Raw genomic sequence first — 18266 nt, 5'->3', positions numbered from 1 at the left:
CTTCCTAAGAGAGAAAGGGAAGACTGTGGCTATAGTTTTTGCAGCTGCCAGTTGTTCTAATGGTTATTTCATAATGTACTTAACATGTGTGATTAAAAATCATGTTTGGGAAACCCCTTGACCTTTCTATGCTTATCTTTTTCAGCTATACTTTTAATTCCATTTTAAGCACACACACGCCCCCAAACCCCTGAGTTTCTAGAAGCTTTTGAGGACAACTATGCAGACAGCTTCCTAGACTTTCAGTTATTCAAGTCCAATGAGAATGAGACAACAAAGGTGTGACAGCAGAAAATTCTAGGAAGGGTTTTTATATGGTCCAGTGTTTGTCCCCATTGATTGTAGTGCTACTTAGATTGGTTCCCTCAAAGTCAGAAGTATTCCTTTTATTAAGGTTTTGGTCACTGGAAAGAGAGGCCCAAAGCTTCTAAACAGCTGTTTTACAATATTTATGGTATGCCATATGCCACAGAAGTAGACCACTGCTTTCCCCGCAACTCCAAAGACTATGAGTACACACGCATACAAATTCTAAAAAGGTAAGACACTTTATTGAATTTGATAAATTAGGAGACTATGTACTGGACTTTTATGTATCACAGGTACTTGTAAACAGAGACACTGGGTCCTTTCCATGGAAATCCTGATAATGTTCAGCAAGAAGTTATTTTCCCACGCGCTGTTCACAGTTTGAATAGTGACGGAGGGCAGAGAAGAATTCTTCATAACTGATGTTCACATGTGAAGGCAAAGAACTGGGAAAACACAATTGGAAAGAGGCAGTTAATATCCAAGTAGCATTATCCTAATCCAAGTAGCATTATACTAATCCTTGCCTTTGAACAATTTCACTGGTTTATTCTCAAGCTGATACACAGCATATCGCAGACATAACTCTGGACAAACCATGAAGTCAGAGCAATCTAACTGAAATCAATTAAAACTTTATTGATCAAGTGGATCTGCAAACTTAAATGACTTAACATTGGAATAGATGACTACTTAGAACCGACTGGCTCTGCACAGTATTGGGACTACTAAACAGAAGGGAGAAAAGTAGAAAAATGATAGGAGACATTATTGCTCCAGCTACAGGTGCAATACTATTCAATACTACTTCACAGGTTCACTTTCACATAGCTTTTCCGTTGACATGACAGTCAAGTATGATAGTCCTCAAATATTGACACACCTTTCCAGGTAATGCTTTTGTTAACCTTCTACTGAAGGGAAGTCAAGCCAAACACATGCTGTCTTGTATCAGTTTCGGCACTGTCTTACTACATTAACAGCTCTTCAACTAACTTCTGATTTCAAGGATAGTTATAATTCCATATGTGGAATGATTCAGAAATCCAAACCCCATTCTAGAGAACTTCAGAAATCCAATCTTCATTCCTCAGCCAGAATTTAGTTTCAACCATTTCCTTTAATTCTAAAGATTTGCATAGTGACAGATGAGAGTTAATCATGGATTGTATGAACCTAGTCATCAGTTGACTGTACTGAGCTGGTTACATTAAGTAATTTTCTGATACCACAGAACTATTCACACAGGAACACTTGTATGGAAGATACTGAATTTAGTGTGCCTTTTACATGAAACAGTACTTAGTGTTGTGCCTGATCGACCTGGCCCTTTAAGAAACACACAACAGGGCAGATTCCAAGAAAATTTACAAAGCATGACTGATGCATGCTAAGATTACAGAATCAAGATTACAGTGTGGAAGCCTGCCAGAAAGCCCTACAACCTAAGTGCTGATGAATAATGCACAAGCATGACTGGAGTGAAGGGGGAGATTTGCTGTGTAGCTAATGTTTATGGGAAGACCATCTGCAACTTCCAGAGATACTTAGCACTTTTTATTCCCAGGTCTAAATCTTAATTCTTTGGGTTAAGCCATGCTTATGCAGGAACCATTAATTGAATGGGTTCAGTTGCTCTGGAAGGCAACCTACACCTGGTGATTGCCACAGATGATGTCATCCTAGACCAGTGGAGAATCAGCAGCCTGCAAACCAGCCTGCAGCACCTGCTCCTTGCCACTCACTCTCCAGCAATTAGATCAAGAAGAACGCCTTTCTTTCAAGCCTAACTGCTGCACAAGGAGCACACGTATTTTGGACAGATCAAATCTAGGTCGGAAAATCACTCCCTCTGGTAATTAGTCTTGGAAAACAAGCTAAAATCTTTTAGGGGAAATTGGTCTCCTCAACTGTAGCTATGCCCACTTTTGTCCTAGCCATGTCTGCTGCTGGAATGTGGCTTCTGGAAGGTTGCCCAGGAGGAAATACAGCACTTGGGCAGAAAAAGAAAACACTACCCCTCCCCTCCCCTTGACCTTTCTATAGCTTTTAACACAGTGGGTCACATAATATTAGACAGGCTTTTGCTTCTGATGCAGGTTTTTTTTTTGCTCTGCTGAAGAATATTACTATGCTGAATGGGAATCTGTCTTATGGGTATAGTGAAGCTCTATTAAATCAGTATCTAGTAGCAAAGTACCTCGCATTATGATTGGGTTCCTATAGCCAAGTAACCCCTAGGGTAGGAGACACGACTTCTACTTCACACATACACTCATGAAACCAGGCTTGAAGTGCGGTATTTATTTTCTTCCCCCACTGGAATGGTATAGAGAACATATTCTTGGTATACACTTGGTAGAACTAAGCCTGCTGCTGATCTGCTTTGTAGTGGTAGCAGGCTTCAATTCTCTAACCTATGATTTAAAAAATCTAGATGTTTCAAACTATTTTAATTCATGCTAAAGGGTGAAGTTAGGAATAGTAATCTCTGTAACCAATTTCAAGTTCAGATCTATGTGAGGGTAGATATTCTACATCTATTAACATGGAAAACTAGGATGTGATCTCAATGGGCAACATGATGGTTATTTGGGATCAGAATGTCCTGCAACATCTTTCAACGGTCTTTTGGTACTCAGAGTAACAAAATAAATGGCTTTCCTTCTCTTATTACAAATTTATTATACTCCTAACAAAAATAACAATTATTTTTCCTTTCACAAGTTGACCACACATTTTGCACCTTTATAAAAAGTGGGAAACTATATATCAACTAAAGGAAAAGAAACTGTCAGGATGCTTTCAACAGGGGCTTTTGAGAACTATTATTATTTGGGGCATGATGACAAGAATAGCGTATTCACTGATAAATGTAACTACTGAAAATCACACATTAAAGTTTGAACACAGAGGGTCAAAGCCACTTGCAATACAAAGTAAATGTTCCAAGTTACACACAACTATGTATAGTCAACTTACACAATCTCTGTCAATCGGATCTGCCATGGAAGAAATCCTAATACACTGTCCACAGGACCAAACTTTAATATTAATTCTGGGTCAGGAAAGCCATTAGTACCTAGAAAGAGTAGTAGTTTGGGGTTGTAGAATTAAGACCATCTTGTTACATTAGAGCTTTAACACATCTTCACATACAATGTGCATTTTTTACAAATGATTTTCCATAGAACAGTACCAAATATTTTAGAGAGGACATCACTTAGGCCCCATAAAAATGACCTCAAACAATTTGACAGTTAACTACTGTGTGCAAATTTAGTTGGTATATGAAGATAAATATTACAATTACAATTTTGATTATCTAGTTTAATCAGTGCTAAAAAAATTATCATTCTTTGGTCTTTATTATAGTTTAACTGAAACACTGCCGTGCCCACTGACTTTGGAATTTACTGAAAGCAAGTATGCTTATTACTACTTTGCTCATTTAGTGCAAAGGAAATCTGAATCTCTGTTAGCTTTATTTTCTTGCTATTTCTAGCATATACTTTATAGTAAAAGACTGCAAATACAACTGTTCAATCAGTATTTTAAGCTTCCAGTGTTTTCAGAACCACCATGCAGTGGCTGTACTTCAAAGTGCAACCTTCTAAGCTGCTTTGAGAGCCTAATGCATAAAAGGAAGTGTCATTATTTTTTGTTGTGGTAATAGTGCCCATGGCTAAAGAAAGCAAGGTACAGCTTCATTTTAAAGAAGACATGTCACATCTCCAGCAAGTGTTTCAAGAAAGTAAAAAAAATATTTAGCTGTTCACTCAATTCTTTTTCACACTGCACACATGCCTTCTTTGAATCACAACCCTTGTCTTGATTTCAAAAAAGGTGATTGTACTATCAGCAGTAATTGCTGTTACTGCATGACATATTCCTTCTTCAGGCTAACTTGAAGGTGGAGGTGTCCAAAGCAGCCAGAATTTGCTACTGCCATGCAGTTTGTTCCCGTTTCCCATTTAAGTAAGTATGGATCTTTTATCTGACGTTATGCTGAACTTCAGAAGCTCTTCTGAGCAGTATGAAATCTGCTTTCAAATGCCTCCAAAACCCTATACGGGCCTGTATTGGCCCACACCTGTGTTCCACTTTGTGCTATGGCAGACAATTATCTTTTAACCTGACACAGTAATTAATGGCAGCCAGGAACAAACATTTGTGACATCAGTGTATATATCCACAGTGAACTTGAACATTTCCTCATCAAGCCGTAACATATAGCTAAACAAAAGCAGATAAAACAATTCTGCTCACTAAAATGAAACACTGCCAAATGGTAAATTTAGTGAGGCATTACAGTTTGTTTTTAACAGCACTTCAGCCATCATACTTACTAGTTAATAAGTTTTCCAAGACGTCCATATCCAGATCTGTGCATTTTTTTTGTTTTTGTGCTACTAAGTGGCAAAATTTCTGAGCTGCTTTTACTATATCTGTCTTCCCATCCTCTGAAGACAGCACATTCAGTGTAGATTGGCAATTTAAAACTGCAACAAAAAAGAAAGAACTTAAAGCAATTAAATGGAAATGGAAGAAGTCAGCTGTACTTGAAGTTCACCTCTCACTTGCAAACAGGATAAACATCATTCTCCACTCCCAAGTCAGTGAAGGCTCCCAGCAGCAAGGTTATTTTAAATTTAATTTACAAAATGAACCTTCTGTAAAGAATCACAAGAAATGCTTGCTAAAATATTAATAGTTCAGTAAAAGTTTAATATCAAAACTTAAACATTTAACTAAAACTGCCAGTCATTTCTGTAAAATAAGGCATTCACACTCAATTCCAGCTATCAGAATATGCCGAGATGTTCATGGGATTTATTGCACTCATGGAGATACCCGTTAATTCCTATGCAGGGAGTTAATCAATGTTTGTGGATCAGATTTGGGTGTCCCGGAATTTTCTAGTAGTCAATAACAGTACAGGATTTTCAAAATAAGAAATCTTACCTTGATCTGTTTTATCTTGATTTGCAAACTTCACTGTATATTTGGAACAGTCAAGATTTAACAATTCCTGCTGCTGCTTTAGGATTTCATCCATTAGCCTTGAATTATTTCTCTTGAAAAAACCTTGCCAAGAGAAGAGAAAGAAGTACTGGTTAACTGATCATCATTTTCCAGGTAATCTATGTCAGTATTTTTATAGATCTCTAGAATCATATAAATAGTTTAATTATTTTAAAAAAAAATCCAAGGAGATTTGGGCCTCATTTACCCCCTGAAGAAAAGGCAGGATGTAGAGGCTAGCCATCTTACAGAAACTTGTATGAATTTTCAATTTGACATAAAATAGTTGAAAGTTCTCTTTAAAAAAAAATAATTTAATTTTCCAACAGTTTAAACACAACACTACAGAAAAACAAAAAACAACAACAATACAATACAATACAAAAAACACTACAAAACGCTAACACATACAACTAACAAAACAAAACAAAAACCATTTAAAACACAATCCAATTTCAATATCTTATCTTTCATTCACTCATTTCCACGACCTCCTCACACCTCCCTTTTTGTATTCCACTTCTATTAATTGTTTCAGCAATTCATTTCCATCTTCCTCTGTTTTCTATCCTATAATTATCTTAACACATTCTAACCTTATTTTTCCCTTTAATACTCTATTAATCTATTTATACTTAATTGCTTATAACATTTCTACTAAAGCCATAGAACTTCATTCCAACATTTTTCTAACATTCAATTAATTTTACAGTATTTCTATAAATAGTCTTCTTCCACTGACTCTTCTCCCTGGTCTCAGATTTCTGCCAGTCCTTTCCGCCAGTTCCATATAGTCCATCAACTTCATCTGCCATTCTTCCCGGGTGGGTAAATCTTGTGTCTTCCAATACTTCACGATGAGTATTCTTGCTGCTGTTGTTGCATACGTAAAAAAAGTTTTATCCTTCTTTAACACCAATTGGCCGACCATGCCCAGGAGAAAGGCCTCTGGTTTCTTCAAAAGGGTATATTTAAATACCTTTTTCATTTCGTTATGAATCATCTCCCAGAGTATCTTAATCCTTGGGCATGTCCACCAAAGGTGAACTCTAATCCTCAGATTCGTCTGTTTTTCTTTAAATTCAATCATAGCAAGCGTCAACTTATGTTCATCAAATTGCCTCTGTAGGGCTGGGACTCTCTTTCTCTTTCTCTCCAGTTGTGTTACTTTACATTCAGCAGCAACGGCTTTTTCCCTGGCTTCCTCCGCAGTTTGCTGTATCAAAGTAGATTCCTGTATCAATTTCTGTGTGGTTTCTGTATTGGTATTATTTATGCTTTCTGTATTTAAGTTAATTTTAGTAGTTGAAACATCCACTTTTGCATTTATCGCATCCATTTTCCTGTTAAGCTGTTCCAGTGAATCATTTATCTTATATAGTGCAGCCACTAAGGCCTCTTCTGTCAACATTCCTCTTGGTTTTGAATGTACTGGTGCAGAAGCAGCAACAGAAGAAGCAGGGGGGCCTGATGATAAACCTCTCCTGGATTGTTGCCAAGTCCTCCCAGACCTTAATGTTTTGTCAGCAGTTGACTGGTCTGTTTTTCCTCTTCCATTTGCCATAGCACTTAAAAGATTCAAGATCAGTCCCAGAGTCTCACGATTTTTTATCTTGCAGCTGGAATTTCCCCTAGCCCAGCTCTTATAAAGCAACCAGTTTCAAAGGCTTCCACTAGGGGGAAACAGTTTCTATTTGTAATAGTCAATAGTATCCTCTTTTAAACACAATTCAAACAATCCAAAGTTAGTTTCAATTTTCAGTTACTTTTACTCCTTTTTAAAGCAGCCGGAGACAGTAGAAACAATGTATTTCTCTTGTTTAGCTAGCTGTCAATAAACGTTCTAAACGCTGTCAATGAACATTCCAAAAGACGTCAGTCCTGCTAGGAGCCCGTTTCCAGGGTCAGAGCGGTGGTATTTTAGCTCTCTTGCTCTCTCCCACAGGCATACTCAGACCACAGCTCCCCCCCTCTCCTGCCTCCAAGAGGGTTTAATGTTTTTTACCGATGGAAATTTAGTCTTTTACAAAAGGCTTTCCAGGGCTCCAGCTTGCAACTTCATTGCCTCAGTCTATTTAAAAAAGGGGAAGGCGGACTTCCTGTATTGAACCTCCCTGTTACGATACCAAATTAAACATTTAGAAATCCAATTCTTCCGCTTCAGCTCTACTCACGGGTAATTACTTTAAAGTCAAATTGTCTACAGGAAAAGGTCAGCGCTCTCCGGCAACAGCTATGCGGCTTTGCTCCGTGGAAGAAGCAGACGATTCAAAGCACCACACCGCTCACCCCACGTCGCTCCGGACCCCTGAAACCGGGGTTCCCCACGAGTAGGGGAGGCACAAAAGGTGCCCGCTGAATCCCATGCTCACAGGCTTCTTCCGCCTGTGATTTTAACGGGTCTCCGCCTTTGCCGTGGCAGCCAGACCCAGATTCCCACGGAGCAAATTCCTCCCGATCAGAGGAGTTCCGCCATTACCGGAGGCACCTCCCCGGAAGTTCTCATATAATTGGAAGTTCTCGTACCAAACCATGGTTTTTGCTTCTCTCCCTCCCCCCCCTCTCTCTCACACACACAGGAAACAATCGTTTGTCTGCTTTTGTTTTCCTTTCAGCTGATGCAGTAGTTCCTAGAATTACGGAACATTAATTCATGTATCATGCCAAACAGTAGCTAAGCTTCCTTAACCACAGCTTTCAGCCAACTGAATTTGAGAAAAGCGAACTACAGTTTGGCAACAGATACCACAAATCTTTTTCAGCCAGACTTGATTAGTCTGTTGCACAAATCAGAATACCGACTGGAGATTAGTAATCCTGCTGAAATCAACTACCATATCCAGCTAATATCAACAGAATTAATTATGTTCCAATCATTCCACCTTCAAGGATTAAAAAATAAAAAACAGATCATCTTTTAAACAGTAATCAGATAGCCCTGCCTAATTTAATATAAATAGCAGGGCATCATGTATGCTACCCCAAGCTCTTTGAAGGAAGGGCAGAATAAAAATGTAATTAACAAAAGAAAAAACAATAAGATTAAAGTTCCAAAGTGAAAGTATGGATTACTATTTGCAATTTTTTAATATAAACGTTATTCTTGCAATTTTATACTGCATTTATTTTGTGTAGCTGCTTGAATGTCAGTAGTCTTAATTTTAAAGGTGAACTGAAGAACTTGAAGACACCATTAACGCATGTTCAAGTTTATTTTTGCCCAATTTGAAAGTGTCAGGTGGGTGACATTTTTTAAGCTTTCCCAAACAGCCAACCTTAAGGCATGAATTTCCATGTGGGATCCTACGGGTAGAGTTCCATGTATTGCTAAGTGGGGTATGACACTCCAAAAAGGTTTCTCGGGGGGTATGGGAAGAAAGGGAATATATGTTGCATGAACAGTCTTCTGTTTCTACAACTTTATATCGAACCATTTGTTACTACCAGAATCCACAAGTGCAAGTAATGTCCAGGATACAAAAACTCTACTGAAGGTACACCTAAGGCTTTTTGCGTATCTAAAAGCTTTTGACGCCTTGCCCCCACCCCAAAAGACAGATATTGGAGCTGCATTAACTACTGACAACTACTGTTACATGACCAAAGTGCTGATTGAGACATCCAACCCCAAAGTACTTTGCGGTGCACAGAGTGAGTTGCATGGCTCTTGGAACCCACCCAATTCTTTCAACACTTTTAACCAAAATGATTTATTTATCAGAGTTTAACTTGGCAGCATAACGAACTATGTAGGTTATGTAGTCTACCTTAAAACCAGGACTGAGTTGTCATGTAAATGAGGCCAATGGGCGCTAAATCTAGCTAAGTCTCAGCCTTTGTTTTAAATAAAAACAAAGAAAAAACAAACACATGCTGCTGGGCACAGACCAGAACTACTGTTAACCATGCTGTACTTGTCTGAACAAGTAGCAGTAGCTGTAGAGGTGACTTTGCACAATAAGATGTTATGACTCCCACAGACCTTGCAGTTGAACCTGGCAAATAAACTTCGAGTACTTTTTGTAAGAACAGTCCTGCTGGATCAGACCAAAGGCCCATCTAGTGCAGCATCCTGTCCTCACAGTGGTCACCTGAAAGCAGAACCTGAGGGTAACAGCATTCTGATCGCATTCACACCACTTGCCTTTCTTCGCAACTGGTATTTGGAGGCATGCTGCCTTCAACATGGAAGGTACTGCCCAGCCACCATGGCTGGTAGCTGTTGATAGCCTTATCCTCCATGAATATATTTAATCTTCTTTTAATGCAAGTTGGTGGCCAACACTACATCCTACAAATAAACTATGCACAGTGTGAAGTGACTCCTTCTGTCTGTCCTGAATGTTCCAAAATCTGTCCAAGTTAAGTGGTTCCCAACTGTACATATGTGACTATATAGGTATGACACACCAATCAACTGCTACTGTGCTATAAAAATAGGCTAAAGACAAGGCCAGGTGCAGCTTTTCTGGTTTAAGTGCCTCACGAGCTGCTGTTATTATTGTTATTGTTATTATTATTTACTTGTACCCTACCCATCTACGTAACTGGGTTGCCACAGCCACTCTGGGCAGTTTCCAACAGAATATAAAAAGCACAATGAAACATCAGATATTAAAAACTTCATGATACAGGGCTATTCATTACTATTAGAGTTAATATTCCTTAGCTTTCTGAAAACTGGAGGCACCAACTTTTCTTTATGTGCAGTTGTTTGTCAACTTTATTAGCCCCCCCCTCTCTCTCTCTCAAAAAAAAAAAAAAAGTTTAGCAAGCATATACCGCATTTTTCGCCCCATAGGACGCATCGGCCCATAGGACGCACCTAGTTTTTTGGGGGGGAAATAAAGGGGGGGATTATTTTTCCCCCAGGTGCGCTGCGCTAATCCCCAAGCTTGGGGCGTGCGGAGTTCAGCACGCCCCAAGCTTCTGGGTGCCAGCAAGCAGTCCGCTAGCCCTGGGAGAGCCGCGCGGCTCTCCCAGGGCTAGCGGACCGCTGCGCTAATCCTGAAGCTTGGGGCATGCGGAGCTCAGCGCGCCCCAAGCTTCTGGGTGCCAGCAAGGTCTCCGCTAGCCGTGGGAGAGCCACGCGGCTCTCCCAGGGCTAGCGGAGCACTGCGCTAATCCCGAAGCTTGGGGCGTGTGGAGCTCAGCGCGCCCCAAGCTGCTGGGTGCTGGCAAGGTCTCCGCTAGCCGTGGGAGAGCCGCGCAACTTCGCGCGGCTCTCCCACAGCTAGCGGACCGCTGCGTTAATCCCAAAGCTTGGGGCGTGTGGAGCTCAGCGCGCCCCAAGCTTCTGGGTGCAGGCAAGCTCTCCGCTAGCCCTGGGAGAGCTGGGTCTCCCACAGCTAGCTGATAGCTTCCTGAAGCCTGGAGAGCAAGAGGGGTCGGTGCGCACCGACCCCCCTCACTCTCCAGGCTTCAGTGAAAGCCTGCATTCGCCCCATAGGACGCACACACATTTCCCCTTCATTTTTGGAGGGGAAAAGTGCATCTTATAGGGCAAAAATACGGTAATTTATGTTTCTTTCTTTATATTGGTTCCAGCAATTTTTATAGTTTTAAGTTTCTTTAAAACTTTTAGTACTCAAATTATTTTCTTGAAACAATTCCTACTCCTTCTTAGGGCTAGCATTACAGAAATGTTCCTTTGATCTCTAGGGGCCTAAGATGTAAAGTTAATATGAAAATGGTTTATATATTTTTGTACCAGGTATTTGCCTGGAAATAAAGAGTTGTTATGCTTTCAGCAGAATAAACTTATTGCCTCTTCTGCATTAGGCAGAGAAGTTTCCAACAGGTTTTCAATTATAAATCATCTTGTAGAAGCCTTGCTGTGTGGGAGTGCTATCCATTAAAGCCTACAGAACTTTTGTTCAGCCCATACAAATAGTTCAAAGTTACTTTCACAGAAGATAACATTCCCTAAATTGTTATTAGTCATCCATTAGAGCCTATCTCAGTATTGGTGTCTTTAAAATCTGAGTTGTATAAAAAAATTAGAATTGTGACATGTTGAGGCTTAGATTAATGTATTTAATACAATTGTAATTCTGTTACATACAATTATCTTTCATTTTAATGTGTATTTCTTACGAAAGTTAATTGCATCTTTTTAAAAAGTAAGCAGTCTTTTTAATATTCAGTTTTAAAAGTTGATTGGTTCATGAATATTTAAGAAAAAAATCACAATAGTATTATTATGCATTTACCATCCTATAATTAAATAGGAACATTATTTTTTTCAACACATAAGCTATTCTATAAGGCCTCTCATTTCTGCTAGTACAGTAGTACCTCGGGTTACAGATACTTCAGGTTACAGACTCCACTAACCCAGAAATTGTACCTTGGGTTAAGAACTTTGCTTCAGGATAAGAACAGAAATCACACAGCGGCGGCGCAGGAGGCCCCATTAGCTAAAGTGGTACCTCAGGTTAAGAACAGTTTCAGGTTAAAAACGGACCTCCAGAACAAATTAAGTTCTTAACCCGAGGTACCCCTGTATAGCTTCTGGATCTGTCTGAAGTTCTGTTTCCACCTTGCTCTTGATAGTCAAGCTTCTAATTTATACATAAAAGACATTTGAAATTGAGGAATCCCTATGTGTACTAGTCAGTCTCTCTTTATGGAATTTAATTCCACCTAAAAAGACATGTGTTTAGAGACATATAAAATTTAAAACTGGACATATCTAGAGCACCTGTCCACAAGTCTGGATTTTCTTAACCAGCATGCATAACTGAAGCTGAATCCTAAAAACAGAGGGTGTTATGTGTTCCAAGTTCCCATATCCAGAAGATAAGAAGACAGCCTGCCCTGGATAGGGTTGCACCCCCTGGGATGTAGCAGATCTGCAGCCTAAGGATGTTCCTTGATTCAGCACTGCCCCAGAGGCTCAGATGGCCTCGGTGGCTAGGAATGCCTTTTTTCAGCTATGGCTAGTTCACTAGCTACATCCCCTTTTGGACAGAGATGACTCAGCCACTGCACTCCATGTTCTGGTAACTTCCAGAATAGATTACTGCAATGTGCTGCTACATGCGGCTGCCCTTAAAGATGACTTGGAAACTTCAGTTGATCCAAAATGCAGCATCCACATTACTGGCTGGGGTTTCATTTAGATCTCCTATAGCCCCAGTTTTGAAACAGCTGCACTGGTTAACAGTTCATTTCCAGCCCAATCAAGGTACTTGCATTAGTGTTTAAAGTCCTAAACATGCAGGGCCTAGCTATCTGAAAAACTGTCTCATTTCCTACAGATCCTCTTGACTGCTAAGATCAACAGAGGGGGCACTTTTAGTAGTTCCTCCACCCTCAGAAGCTTGAGGGGTGGCGGACCGGGAGACGGCATTCTTTGTGACAGTCCCCAGGTTGCATCTGGCACCTTTACTATACAACTTCCAACAAATTCTGAAGATGCAGCTTTCTTAATTCTGGCTTTTGACACTTGACATATACATTTTTAGGATCCACCTTGTTTCTGTGACTGTAGGCTGTTTTGAAATGTTTTAATACAGTATTGTGTTTTGTTCTATTTTGAATATTGTGTTTTAATATTGTAACTCCCCTCGGACCTCAGGTTGCAGAAAAGGTAATTAGTAACAACAACAACAACAACAACAACAACAACAACAACAACAACAACAACAACAGATTGTTAGAATGCAAGTATGTATCAAGTTTCTATTTGCCATCACCTTCACCCTGTAGGCTGTTCCTATTAAAACATTCTCAAAAAACAAAAAGTTTATGTACTTCATTCACACAGATATTGTCAAATTGAGTGAAAATAAGATTAGAAGTATAGTTTCAAATCACATAAATAATTTACACTGATACATATTTCTTCTCAGTAATGTTCCATTCTCCTTCTGTTTGAGATATGGTAGCTGTTTCAGCCTGGGGAGCTGGGAAAGAGATCCTGTGAAGTGGAACAACTACATCATGTCCAAAAAAACTGTGCTCAGTTTAAATTGTTTTTTGTTTTCTTGCCTCTCCACATGCCTTTAATAGTTGTATCAAACACTCCATGCTCGTGTATCTAAGGCACTGAAGAAGAAAGCACCTAGAAACAACTACTCAGGATAACTAGCTAACCTGTAAGATGACTCCTTGGGAATGTAGGAGCTAATAAGGGATTGGCTCATACCACATTTGTTCAATCTATTTATTTAGTTTTCTGTAGTTTAGATCTTAAACACAGAGTTCAGTTCTGATTTATCAGAAAAATCAAAACACCTCTCCCCAGTGCTTTGTAAAAAAGCACATTACGGAAGTAAGCACTTGACAAATGCATTTGGATGCAGTGGCAGAAGCACAGCCTCAGTGGCAGCACCATTTATGTGAAAGGGGATCTTTTGGTTCCCTTGCACCGAGCACTCTCCTTTTAGCTTTCACATGAATGAAACAAGGCCTCTCCAATGCCGTTGGAGGCAATGTCAGCTGACGAAGTGAACTGTTCCAATCTCTCCTACCCTATAGCTTGCTAACATGATTACACATTTTATATAGTTACTCTCAAAATAAAGGTTCAATGTAACACAAGAGTTATTTGCTTTTTCAAGCGTACTATGACTAAAGATGACTTTAGAATTCTAGCAACAGATGTCCATGAATCAATGCTATGTCCCAGCCTTCTCCAGCTGAATTCCCTCCTGATGTTTGAGATTATAACACCCAACGTCCCTAACCATTGTCCATGGGTCCCAAACATTTGATGAGTATGAGATTGGGGGAGATTATTATAACCCATCACCACCATTGCAGCAGCAGCAGCCAAAAACGATCTTCTAAGCTTACAAAAGAGGCCCAAATGCTGACACTTTCAGAACTTGACCTCTAAAAGATTTCCTACCCCATGGGTACTAGATAGAATTCCTATTCCAAATATTCCAAAAAGAGAAAACGTGTCTGCTGCATAGTATTGTTTGTCATATGAAATATTAGCTATAAACAGAATATGGATGTATGGAATTGAATTGTGACTTTTTATTCTTAATTGGTCTATTTCCAAAACCAGTTTCAACTACAGTTTGTTGAAAGCTTGATTTTTTTTAAAAAAGTAACTTTTTGAATGCAGCTAAATATCTGAATACATATGCCCCTGTGTAGTATCATAAAATCAATTGTGCTTATGTTGTTGCTTTTAATGTATGCAAGATGGAAAAAAGCTTCTTAAGTGATTCACTTCAAAGTATGACAACCATCAGCATGTGAATCTGAGACTAAGTAGTCATATGAAATTTAAATAACATGCTTGTACTTATTAACAAATTAAATTAAACCTACACATAGTTGCATCATTTGCTGCTGCTTCGGGCTTGATTCTTCAAGGCAGAAAAAATGTCTTCTAAAGTTCAAAATATAATACAGCATCAAATATTTCTCTCTTTTGAGGCTACAGACTAATGCTCTTGGTTGAAACCTTAAACTACCACAGCTATTTCCCATTTCCCTGCAACCTAACTACATCACAAACACAGTTTGCATGATAGAATCTAGTCAGAAAATAGAACTGATTTGTACTGTTCCTTGTTGGTCAGAGATGGGGTTCAGATAGAGAGGAATACCTTCTATCATTTTGTTAGACAGGAAATAGGGAGGGGTAAGAAAGCAGCACTGGTTTTCAATTAAATGACTTTGATACATGTACCCAGGTGAGATCTTGGGGCAGACTTTCTCAACCTGTGGGTCCCCAGATGTTGTTGAACTACAACTCCCATCACCCCTAGCTAGCAAGGCCAGAGCTCAGGGATGATGGGAGTTGTAGTCCAACAACATCTGGGGACCCACAGGTTGAGAACCGCTGCGGGAGTCTGCCTTTCTATGTGTGGATAAATGATAAGATATGCACAATATAAGTGTGATAAAGGGTCTTTAAGTTATTCTTTCTCTATTCTTTTTTCTCTGTACAGTTGTGTTTTGTATTTTCTTATAAATTAGTTTGAATTTTATTGTTTAATGTTAAAAAACTTTCATGTACATTGATCATCCTTTAACAATTCTGCCCCCTTGCCATGGCAAGTGATACATTGCTCTCTGGCAAGAGTGAGAAGCAGAAACCCACCTGCTTCCTTCCTGGTTAAGTTGAGAGGAGCAAAGACATCCCTCTCTTGTGTTGGGATATGGGGAAGATTGTCACCCACCTCTGCAGCTCCACATTCGGAGCTGGCTGTTTGCACAGTGGGTGGTGCAAGAAGTGTCTATTCACCACTGCAAAATGAGCCTCAGCCTTTCCCTCCAGCTGCATCTGGAAAAGGCTGGAGACAGGTGGTTGACAGCTGTGGCACTCCGTGTATCTCCTCCATCCAGTCAAGTCCCAGCCTTGAAAAGTGAAAAGTGGTGGCACTTTGAGCTACACTTCCACCCACTGCATAAATAAGCCCCAGCCTTTTGCTCTACAGAGAAAGTCTGGGACTTGTTTGGGTAGCAAGAGTGTTGATGCAGCTACCTAGCCCTTGCTCCCCCTTTCCCAGCCCCAAACCTAGAATTAGAAACAGTGGTGGTATGATTCCAGCAATTACACTGGGCTTCTGAGGTCCTCTGGTGCCTTACACAATTCCTGGGAATCACCTACCTCTTCCACAGCTCCAAATTTGGACCTATAGAAGAGGAGCAAGGGATTGTTCAACCTCAGGCAGAGATGCAGTCCAGGTAAGGGATCAACAGCCCAAGCCTATGCATGTATATTCAAAACAACATGCCACTGTGTTTATAAGAGGTTTACTCCCAAGCATACTGAACACAAGAGTAAATGTGCACAGGATTGCAATGAAGGGGAGAGACAACGTCCTGGCAACCAGAAACAGGGCGTTGCATTTGACTAATACACAGAGTCATTGAAATCCTTGGACTGAAAATTTAACAAGACAAACTCACCATCATTCATTTCAGCGGGTCTACTCTGAGCTGCCTTGTTTGTGGCACTTTAACTGTTATGGCAGCACATCTGACGAAGCAAGGGGCATTCCTCAAATCCTTTGCAGCAACAAAGGTGCAATTGTGTAAAAGCCTCAGCGCCTAGGGCTTGCCGATCGAAAGGTCGGCGGTTTGAATCCCCGCGGCGGGGTGCGCTCCCGCTGCTCGGTCCCAGCGCCTGCCAACCTAGCAGTTCGAAAGCACCCCCGGGTGCAAGTAGATAAATAGGTACCGCTTACCAGCGGGAAGGTAAACGGCGTTCCGTGTGCTGCGCTGGCTCGCCAGATGCAGCTTTGTCACGCTGGCCACGTGACCCGGAAGTGTCTCCAGACAGCGCTGGCCCCCGGCCAATAGAGTGAGATGGGCGCACAAACCCCAGAGTCTGTCAAGACTGGCCCGTTCGGGCAGGGGTACCTTTACCTTTACCTGGCAATAAGCCCCGTTCAACAGAGGTCTTTGTATCCTTAACCCCCACCCCATTGCCCATCTGTCACCCCTTTCAGATGCCACCAACACACCCTACACGTGTGTTCTCAGAGGAGGCACATGCGACTTCCGTGGAAGTTGCCTCCCGGTATGCGCGGGTTGCCTTTATTTATAGTAAACTGTTAACTTAGAGCAAACGTTTCTGAACCGAACAAGGGCAAGGTCACGTCCTCCGCATGGGATGGGAGAAGAAAATCGAAAGAAGAAGAAGAAGAGTTTGGATTTGATATCCCGCCTTTCACTCCCTTTAAGGAGTCTCAAAGCGGCTCACAATCTCCTTTCCCTTCCTCCCCCACAACAAACACTCTGTGAGGTGAGTGGGGCTGAGAGACTTCAGAGAAGTGTGACTGGCCCAAGGTCACCCAGCAGCTGCATGTGGAGGAGCGGAGACACGAACCCGGTTCCCCAGATTACGTGACTACCGCTCTTAACCACTACACCACACTGGGGTTTAGGGAACGGGCAAGCGGACAAGGCGGGTGGCCGAAGGGCGGCTCCGAGGGCAACTCACCTTCTTGGTCGTAGACGGTGACATAGGAGATGCCCACCGCCATGCACCACACCACCAGGCTAGCCATGTCCGCGTAGCTCTGCTCCTCCTCGACCACCACCAGCCCGACGTGGCCCGGCAGCTTATGCAGAGACTTCCCGTCTTTGCGCCACCGGCCGCCGCCTCCTCCTCCGACCACCTTCCGCCCTGCCGCCGCCGGCCTGTGGTAGGCGAAAGCCCCCGTGCCCACCGCCGCCGGGGCCAGGAGAGCCCGCGAGGCGACGGCGGCCGCGGCCGAAGCCGCGCGCCGCCGCCAACGGCTGAGCCATGAGCCGCGACCTCCGAACCAGCCTCGGAACCAGGCGAAGAGCGCGCGCTGGACGTGGAGGAGGAGGTGCAGCAGGCGCCACAGCAGCTCGTGCGCGACGCTCATTGGTCTGGGCGGAGGACGGAGCGAGGAAACCGGACGCGGGAAAAGGAGAGGCGGCGGCGGTGGAAGAGGCGGCGGCGGCTGCTGTCGCGAGGGAGGCTCAGCCGCAGTGCGAGGCGCAAACCATCTCGCCTTCGTTTCCCTCACGGACACGGTTTTATCTGCCCGGCAACCTCCGTTAGCGCCGCCATCTCCATACCTGCCCTGACCTTTTCCCTCTTGCCTACGCACGGGCCGCCCATTGGCCGAGGCGCCGCCGCCGAGGGCCATTTCCGGGTTGGTGGAGCGAATGACGTGGCCCCCTAAAGGAAAGGGCGGTGTCTCCGAGCTGAATTCCAAGATGAACGGGAAGGCGAGTTGTCTGCCACCTACGGCGGCGGCCCTCGGATTCAGCACGTGTTTTCCTCATGCACAGCGACATCTAGCGGCGGGAGTGTGCGCCGGCTGCTGATAGTCGCGCTGCTTGGGTTGGAGAGCGCTGCTTGACTTTGCCTTTTTCACTCCTTTAGGTTTGCCCATTTTCGGTCACTGACTCTGAATAAGAGGCCACCGTAAGCAACAGTTTCATAATCCGTGAATATATACTTTTCCTGTGACCGAACAAAC

At 42.1% G+C, this 18266-nt stretch overlaps 1 protein-coding gene across 1 annotated transcript; it reads right to left on the bottom strand.

Moving 5' to 3' along the window:
- Positions 1-529: 529 nt before the first annotated feature.
- NUS1 (NUS1 dehydrodolichyl diphosphate synthase subunit) lies at positions 530-18176 on the bottom strand. Its single transcript, XM_081187764.1, has 5 exons — positions 17252-18176; positions 5275-5397; positions 4659-4811; positions 3292-3391; positions 530-755 (listed from the first exon to the last, which is right to left on the bottom strand). Exons 1-5 carry the CDS (start codon positions 17928-17930, stop codon positions 665-667), a joined length of 1146 nt encoding a protein of 381 aa, XP_081043890.1. The 5' UTR covers positions 17931-18176; the 3' UTR covers positions 530-664.
- Positions 18177-18266: the final 90 nt, after the last annotated feature.

Source organism: Podarcis bocagei (genome assembly GCF_964188305.1).
Source record: "Podarcis bocagei genome assembly, chromosome: 3".
In the NCBI taxonomy this organism is placed as follows: Eukaryota; Metazoa; Chordata; class Lepidosauria; order Squamata; family Lacertidae; genus Podarcis; species Podarcis bocagei.
This window is presented reverse-complemented; position numbering and strand designations above follow the sequence as displayed.